This window comes from Oncorhynchus keta, chromosome 23 (genome assembly GCF_023373465.1).
Source record: "Oncorhynchus keta strain PuntledgeMale-10-30-2019 chromosome 23, Oket_V2, whole genome shotgun sequence".
Taxonomy (NCBI): domain Eukaryota; kingdom Metazoa; phylum Chordata; class Actinopteri; order Salmoniformes; family Salmonidae; genus Oncorhynchus; species Oncorhynchus keta.
Window position 1 is genome coordinate 19,996,371 of NC_068443.1, and position 9,176 is coordinate 20,005,546.

Consider the following 9,176-nt stretch of genomic DNA (forward strand, 5'->3'; position numbering starts at 1 on the left):
TAATATTAGATTTCGTGCACCAGCTGTTGTTTAGAAATATACACAGACACCAAACCTTGTCTTACCGGCGGCAGCTGTTCTATCTTGCCGATGCAGCGGAAAACCCGCCAGCTGTATTTTATCCATGTTGTCGTTCAGCCACGACTCGGTGAAACATAAGATATTACAGTATGTCCCGTTGGTAGGATATTCGTGATGGTAGCTCGTCTATTTTGTTATCCAATAACTGATGGTATCCAGGACTGATGGTAGAGGCAGATTACCCACTAGCCGTCGGATCCTTACAAGGCAGTCCAACCTACATCCCCGATATCTCTGTCTCTTTCTCATGCGAATGACTGGGATTTGCACCTTGTCGGTGTCTGAAGTAAATCCTTCACGTCCAACTCGTTAAAGTTATACTTGGATACGTATAACAACACAAAGAGCATGCCCTTCAGTGGAGGGTCTGGTCCAGTACAAACCAGGGTCGTCATTGATAATGGCTGACCCTGGCCATGACTCCACTCTCTGAGGGTGTCTCAGGGAGAGTTGAGATATGAAAAAAAAACACATTTACAATTCACAGGTGTATAAGACACACTTGTACATGTGTGAAATAGGACAAATATAAGCACCCTCCAAATGATTATTATTATATCAATGGCAGCTTTATTGTGTGTAGGGGAGACCGGAGTTGGTTGTCTCACAATTCTTATTACTGCCAATCTAAAAAGGTGCTGTGTAATAAGTTTAAGGTTAAAATTTGTGAATTCTTTGGAAGAACTCATCCACCTGGTCAATTCATATCAGCTTGATAAAACATTGAGATGAGGCGAATTCCAGCGTTTTTCATATGTAAAAGTAAAAATCATATGTCTTGATATTTTCTTTATAAATGTTTAACTTTGGGAGTATACATGAACAATTATGTTTGTTGAAAAGAGGAAAGGGAGAGCTATATTACAAACCATCAGTACCAGTCAAAAGTTTGGATACACCTACTCATTCCAGTGTTTTTCTTTATTTTTACTGTTTTCGACATTATAGAATAATCGTGAAGACATCAACACCATGAAATAGCACAAGTGGAATCATGTAGTAACCAAACAAGTGTTAAACAAATCAAAAATATTTGAGATTTGAAATTCTTCAAAGTAGACACCATTTTCCTTGATGACAGCTTTGCACACTTTTGGCATTATCTCAACCAGCTTCATGATTTAGTCACCTGGAATGCCTTTCAATTAACAGGTGTGCATTGTTAAAAGTTCATTTGTGGAATTTCTTTCCTTCTTAATGTGTTTGAGCCAATCAGTTGTGTTGTGGCAAGGTAGGGGTGGGATACAGAAGATAGCCTTATTTGGTAAAAGACCAAGAAACAACAGTCCATCATTACTTTAAGACATGAAGGTCAGTCAATATGGAAAATGTCACAAAGTTTTTTCAAGTGCAGTCTCAAAAACCAGCATGCGCTAAGATGACCTTTCCTCCACAATCACTCGACCTCAACCCAATTGAGATGGTTTGGGATGAGTTGGACTGCATATGTGGGAGCTCAGCATATGTGGGAGCTCCTTCAAGACTGTTGGAAAAGCATTCATCATGAAGCCGGTTGAGAGAATGCCAAGAGTATGCAAAGCTGTCATCAAGGCAAAGGGTGGCAACTTTGAAGAAAATATATTTTTAGATTTGTTTAACACATTTTTGGTTACTACAAGATTCCTTATGTGTTATTTCATAGTTTTGAAGTCTTCACTATTATCCTACAATGTAGAATTTTTTGACTGGTACTGTATTTGAGTATCCTTGAGTTGCTGAGTTGCTAGGTCAACTAGCATGTGACAACTAGCATGCTAATTAGCATGGGGGGCACAGTTGTCACATAGAATGCGGGGTTGGTTGTCACTATCCACTCCATCATAACCATATTGTACAGGGTGATTACCAGTGCCACTACATTCCAAACACAGGAGGTTGGTGGCACCTTAATTGGGGAGGACGGGCTTGTGGTAATGGTTGAAGCGGAATGAGTGGAACAGTATCAAATATATCAAAATACACCATCCATTCGCTCCATTCCAGCCATTATAATAAGCCGTCCTCCCCTCAGCAGCCTCCACTGATTCCAAACCTATTTCGAGGTCAAGCAATGTGGTAACTAGCATCTTAATTAGCATCCGTTCGTCTCCTCCCCTTCATCTACACTGACTGAAGTGGATTTAAGAGTTGCTATCAATAATGAATCATAGCTTTCACCTGGATTCACCTGGTCAGTCTATGTCACGGAAAGAGCAGGTGTTCCTGATGTTTTGTACATTGTATACACAACAACTGAAATATTTGAATTAAAGTCATGTGAATAAATGATGGTGAATAAGTGATAAGCAGTAATTGGCAGTCACTACCATTATGGGACCTTTATTAGTTGTTTTATCCTGTGTTGTTACAGCATTCAACCCACATAATGCATAGTGCATTAAATGTCTACAAAAATAGAATCAAAACCAAAACTGAACCAACGTAGAAAAGCACTAATCGCTCAGCACTACAACATATCAAAATGTGTTAGGAATATGTAGTGTGGAGAGCGTTTGCCGAGGGATCAAAATAGGATATTGATGCCTGGCCGATGTATAAACGATGTAGAACTGTAGAATTTAGAATGTAGGTATTCTAATACATCTGTGAGATGTCTTGCCACTTAGCAAACAATGTCTAAACTGCATCTTCCCAATTTGAATTTAATTTTACCTTTATTTAACCAGGCAAGTCAGTTAAGAACACATTCTTATTTTCAATGACGGCCTGGGAACAGTGGGTTAACTGCCTGTTCAGGGGCTGAATGACAGATTTGTACCTTGTCAGCTCAGGGGTTTGAACTCACAACCTTCTGGTTACTAGTCCAACGCTCTAGCCACTAGGCTACGCTGCCGCATAATGTATACATCTGTTGGACAGAGGTACAGTATCTGTGCTATCTGGGTTGGTTTCCTCTCTCTCTCACATATGTTTTCTGTCAAACGCATGTACACGTGTGTGCAAACACACAAATACACACACATATGACACTCAAATGTCATATGTTGTTCTTAAGGCATAAAATGCTGCATTTTGTTAGGAATATGATTCAATCAAAGAAAATCTTTCGAAGACACTGTATACTATATTGCCTCACTTCCTGTTACAAAAGGAATAAGCTACCAGCAAACATTGTGACAACCAACCCCATACTCTGTGACAACCAGCCCTGTGATTAGGCTGCTTGTCACAAGTGGACAGAGTGTGTTTGGTGGCTTATAACTTCATGTTGGAATAAGATATGAGGATAAAAAGGGTTCGTATTTCAATCCAAAGCCTTGGTCTTTCTATTAATGTTGTCGAGTCTTGTAACATATACTGGTGCTGAGAAATACACAAGAGTAAAAAGTGTGTATAGATGGTGGTTTGCACATCTCCACGACTGTATACATGACTGAGGTCATTGACATTGAATGATGATATTGTTTGAGATAAGGACTTAATGTTCCATTTTTATTCCACATGTGAATAACATGGGTCTTTGGACCTGGATTTCTTGCACCACACAATACTGTGTTAGCTCACTGAGCTAAAGCCTGAGTGTAAGCTTGGGGAACTTACACAAGTCATGAGGTCTTAGGCAACGTGGCTACTCATCAAGCGAGTGTGATTCACTGAACACCCTCAGTTACACACAGCTGACGAAATATAATGGACGCTGTTGTGTGCTTCTGGAGAAAATAACCCCAAGTAATTAGCAAGAGCTAAGGTCTGAGACCTGTGCTCCATGGCAATCTACTGTAGGGAGGCTTAAGCATCACGGGGGTCTGGAAGAAACAGCTAATAAGAGATTGCTAATTGTAGCATCCAGGAGAGGACACTACATTGATCAAAATACATTTAATTAAATCTCTCCAAAGTGTGTGGAAGAAATCAAATAAGCTTGTTCAAGGTTTGGAATAATAAGCTCATTGCTCATTTAGCACTAACTTTGTACTTGATGAAGCTGTTACTGAGTTTTGACTAGGTAGCATACAGCTACAACCGGAAGTTACTTTTCCCAGCAGGTTAGGAGAATTAACATAGCAGGTTAGGAGAACTAGGTTAAAGTTAGGGATAGAGTAAGCTCTCCTAACATGATACAAAAAGCAACTTCCAGTCGTAGCTCTACTCCATCTAGTCACAACACTGTTAGCACTGGCACGGGGGAAACCTAGTCAGTTGTACAACTGACTGCAGCTTCCACATTTAACCCAAAGCCTCTGAATCAGAGAGGTGCGGAGGGCTGCCTTAATCAACATCCACGGCGCCCGGGGAACAGTGGGTTAACTGCCTTGCTTAGAACGACAGATTTTTACCTTGTCAGCTGGGGGATTCGATCCAGCAAACGTTAAGTTACTGGCCAAACACTCCTACACGCCAGGCTAGAAAGTCTATCCTTCAAAGTAAAAAAATGTAAACTGCATATGATGAAACTGTCCAATTCCTGCAATGACAGACACATGGACTCACATCAACAGACATGCTCTGAAATCCTGTGATATGAGCTGGGAGATATGACAAGGCCACATATGAACATCAAGCATATGTTATTCGTCACAAAGACCTTATCAGAGACTCACAATATACAAGACAGGTGATTTTCCATCTGAAGTGTCAAATGGATTTAATTCTGACTAACTGCAAAGACCCTCTTTAGATAGTGGTGAATTAAACACGGAATGTTACATGAAGGTTATGATCAAACCTTTCTGTGGTTGTAAGATAATTTCCTTGACTGTATTGAAACCGTTTTCTGACAGACAAAGATGTTACTGCAAGCAGTTTGCTGATGTCAATGTTGTGAAGAGAGTGCCCCATGGTGGCTGTGGGGTTATGGTATGGGCAAGCATAAGCTACGAACAATGAACACAATTGCATTTCATCGATCGCTATTTGAATGCACAGAGATACTGTGACATGTCATTGTTCCTCCACCATCACCTCATGTTTCAGCATGATAATGCATGGCCCCATGTCAAAAGGATCTGAACACAATTCCTGGTAGCGGAAAATTTCCCAGTTATTCAATGTCACCCATTGAGCATGTTTGGGATGCTCTGGGTTGACTTGTATGGCAGCGTTCCAGTTCCCGCCAATATCCAGCAACTTTGCACAACCATTGAAGAGGAGTTGGACAACATTCCACAGGCCACAATCAACAGCCTGATCAACTCTACGCGAAGGAGACGTGTCGCCCTGCCTGAGGCAAATGGTGGTCACAGCAGATACGGACTGTTTTTTTTATCCATGACCCTACCTTTTTTGTACCTGTGACCATCAGATGCATAATTGTATTCCCAGTCATGTGAAATCCATAGATTAGGGCCTAATTCATGTATTTCAATTGACTGAGTAAAATCTTAGAAATGGTTGCGATTTGATTTTTGTTCAGTATAATTGTGACATACATTATTTGCATATTGAGTGTGTAAGTAAGTGTGCCGCCATATGGGACTCCCGATCATGGCTGGTTGTGATACAGCCTGGGATTGAGCCAGTGTCTACCCTGACGCCTCTAGCACTGAGATGCAGTGCCTTAGACCTTTGAGCCACTCAGGAGCCTAATGGAGGCTACCTTGTGTGATTACATGCTGCCTTTGGTGCTTCCTGAAAATACAGAATACAGGAGTCTTTCAAATGGTAACAAAAATATTCAGCCAATTTGCAAGGCTGAAAGTAAAATTTTCATAACCAGTTATTACACACAGTCAAGGACCATTAGGCACTGTGTAAATTGCTGCGGAAAGTGTGACCACTGTCGTCATTCTACAAGAAAATGAATTTACTTGTACTCTAAAATCTCAATCAGGAACTGATGATGACTGTTGTTGATGCAATGCGTATTGACACGTACAATGCTGGTGCACGCACGACCCCCAGTGGACCGTGCATGAATGACAGGCTGATTTTTTAAATACACTGCACCTGCATGGACACCACGTGAGCTGTCCATTAATTAATGGCCACTTAAAAACAGGTTGTGACAGCTTGATGAGGTGGAAATGACAGATGACTGGGTAACAACAGTGCTGACAGTATTAGACATATAATCACGGTTGCGTTGTATCTAGAGGTAGGTCTTAAACATAAACAAACGTCTACCTTATTAAGACAATGTACTGTTTAAATCGAGACTTATTACTTAAATAACTGTTCTATGCACAGTTTCAGAAATGAGTAACGATGTAACCAAGAAGAAGGGAAAGGCAGTCGGGGAGAAAAAGACTAAAAGAAAAGCCAAGCGGAGAGAGACTTATGCAGTGTATATCTATAAAGTTTTGAAGCAGGTAAGTGTCGGAAAATGTGCTTTGTATGTATGTATTTTTTTATTGTTACTTAGTCTCGTTTTAAAGACCTTAAGTTTCGCCCATGCGCAATTAGGCTGGTGACGAGATAATGTTTTTATTTTTGCAGATCTATCCTATCAATATGATATTTTAACCCCGTAGTTTGAGGCACCGCTAAGTACCAAAAATAAAATTTCCATCCAAATCTATTTTAAACTGATCGATATCTGTTTTTGCATGGGCTGCGTCTCAATCAACTTTTTTTTATTTTGTCACCCTTCCACATCTGTGGTGGAAAGTGGTAGAGCTTCAGCGCTGTTTCTCAGACCAGGAGACATCCTGAATCTGCCTTCTCGTGAAAACGTTGCGCTGCTAGACGTTTGGGCCACAAACTAATACGAACACTGTATAGAAAGGGGAGACTAATGAACATGATGGTGTTTTGCTATAAAGTCAACCCATACAAATAATGGTTGTTTATGCCCACAAATAAGGTGTTAAATGTGTAACTATCTTGAGTTCTCATAGAGTATAGGATACTTCAACCTTTGAGGGGTTTTTTTGTGCTGTTAGTTTCTGTAGTCTATTAGTAAAGGCCAAATTTATTTTGTGGGAGGGGTTTACCTAAGGGGTCTTTAAAATTCCAAATCTATCTAAATGATCCATGGTATGACTTTAAAACATTTCAATATATGTCAGCCTAGACCCCCCCCCAGCACTAACTACTTGCTCTAGTTTTCAACTTGATGACATGTGTTCTTTGTCTCTAGGTCCATCCTGACACTGGCATTTCCAGCAGAGCAATGAGCATAATGAATTCCTTCGTCAATGACGTATTTGAGCGCATTGCAACTGAGGCATCTCGTCTGACCCAGTACAACAAACGCTCAACCATCACCAGCCGAGAGGTACAGACCGCAGTCCGACTCTTGCTACCTGGAGAGCTGGCCAAGCACGCTGTGTCAGAGGGCACCAAAGCTGTCACCAAATACACTAGTTCAAAGTAGAAAATGAGTGCCTCAAATGCTGCAAGAATGCAATTAAGGCTATGGATGCACACCAAGTTTAAGTTGAATCATTATTTTTGTCATAAATGCACTAAATAGATTTTTTTGGGGTGGGTTCCCCATGATTAAATGTTTCTGCAATTCATTTTTTTCCACTAGATGGGACTATTACTCTAGTTATATTTTTCTGTCATTTTCAGTCAACATGAATACCCTTATCACAACATTGGCAGTGTCTACCTAGACCCTGTGCAGGTAGCTCAATTTATGTAACTGCACATATCTAATACATGGGCTATCTAATGTAAATAAGCTATAAGTGCAGGTGGCTGTTTTGCTCAAGCTATATTAAGTATAAATGGAGTATCGCAAGTTAATGCTATACTATGTTAGAAAAGCTGTAAGGTACAGCATGTGCAGATGTTCTGGTAAAAGATAATCTAGAGCAGTGTTCCCTCTCAATTTAGATTTTTTTTTTCCCCTAGTGCTACACCAGTCCTTTTTGCCCCACTATAGAGGGCAATTTATTAACGATCTATAGCAGGGGTATTTAACTCATACACTATGAAGTTTGTAACCTGCTGGTTTCTGTTCAACCTGAATTACACACACCTGGTGTCCTAGGTCTAAATCAGTGCTTGATTCGAGTGGACAGGTAGGGGTGGGGGATCCAATAGTTAAGCATGTCATAAACCATCCAAATGGCTAAGTGTTTACACAGGCATCCCAATTCTGATCTTTAACCCAATTATTTTCAAAAGCTCTGAATCTAGCCCAATTGGTCCTTTTCTGAGCTGCTGACGTTGAAAGTGGAAGACCATCCAAAGGGAATGCAAGGGATACAGCCTTATGCTTACATTTTCAAATTAAACATTACACATCTAGACTATAATCATAAGATGTCAATTTGCTGAATAGTCTTTGAAAACTGCATAATAACACTAATGAAGTCTAATTAGGAGGAAATGGAAGTCTTTAAAATTAGGATAATGTTTACATCCTGACATACTTCTATGGGTTATTTATATAAAATAACTATTACCCTTATCAACAGCCCAGAAAGTCAAGCAGCATTCATTGTTAATGGGCTTGTATACCAGACAGTTCCTTCTCCCCTCTGTCACACTCATGGTATCCATCTCAGATGTTTTTTCCTGATATATTGCTAATGATATCTATGGACCTATTACCACGGGTGTGATCTGATGCTATCAATAATAGCTAGCATGGCCAGTAGTGTTTTTGTAAATTATCATTATAGCCATTTGTGCGACTGCCTGGGTAGAACAACCCCCCTAACCCCTTAAGATACTTACTCCAGCCCTGGACTTTGCCTCACTCCTAGCTCTTTGTACCCATTGCTGTCTCCTTTAGGGAGTGTTATAAACACATTATGGATGGATACATTAGTGACTGATGCAGAAGCACTGGGCTCGCCTGTATTGTTTTGGTGCGAGAGAGAGCTGCATCATTAGAAAATGTTCCACTTGGCGGGGAAGCGCGTATTAACTGCACTTGCAATGAAATGAGGTTGTGATATATGGTTAAAGTTATAGAGGGACTATTAGGTTGAAATATGAACCTCTCAATTGTCATAATGAAGCAGGGGCTATTTGCGTGCATGGCGATCAGGTCGTTATAGGAGGAGACAATTGGAATCCGTAACGACACACTATACATTACAGGGCCTAGGCTAGGTAGTGGGTTTAGGGTTTAGAAGGGGGTGAAAGTAATCATGCCTTCACAGAATGGTACAGAGCTTCCATCAACCAACAATTAAATTCATTTTTGTTCCCCCTAATGTTTCTAGCAGAAAAGTGATGAGATGGGGACCGAGGTT

At 40.4% G+C, this 9,176-nt stretch overlaps 1 protein-coding gene across 1 annotated transcript; it reads left to right on the forward strand.

Moving 5' to 3' along the window:
* Positions 1–6,003: 6,003 nt before the first annotated feature.
* On the forward strand, positions 6,004–7,481 carry zgc:92591 (uncharacterized protein LOC436997 homolog). The gene is made up of 3 exons (XM_035799695.1): positions 6,004–6,115; positions 6,208–6,329; positions 7,100–7,481. Exons 2-3 carry the CDS (start codon positions 6,216–6,218, stop codon positions 7,334–7,336), a joined length of 351 nt encoding a protein of 116 aa, XP_035655588.1. The 5' UTR covers positions 6,004–6,115; positions 6,208–6,215; the 3' UTR covers positions 7,337–7,481.
* The last annotated feature ends 1,695 nt before the right edge of the window (positions 7,482–9,176 follow it).

Coding starts and splice junctions, on each gene's coding strand:
- zgc:92591 (XM_035799695.1), top strand. CDS start 6,216: ATGAGTAACGATGTAACCAAGAAGAAGGGAAAGGCAGTCGGGGAGAAA. Junction 6,330..7,099: donor TCTATAAAGTTTTGAAGCAG/GTAAGTGTCGGA, acceptor CTTTGTCTCTAG/GTCCATCCTGACACTGGCAT.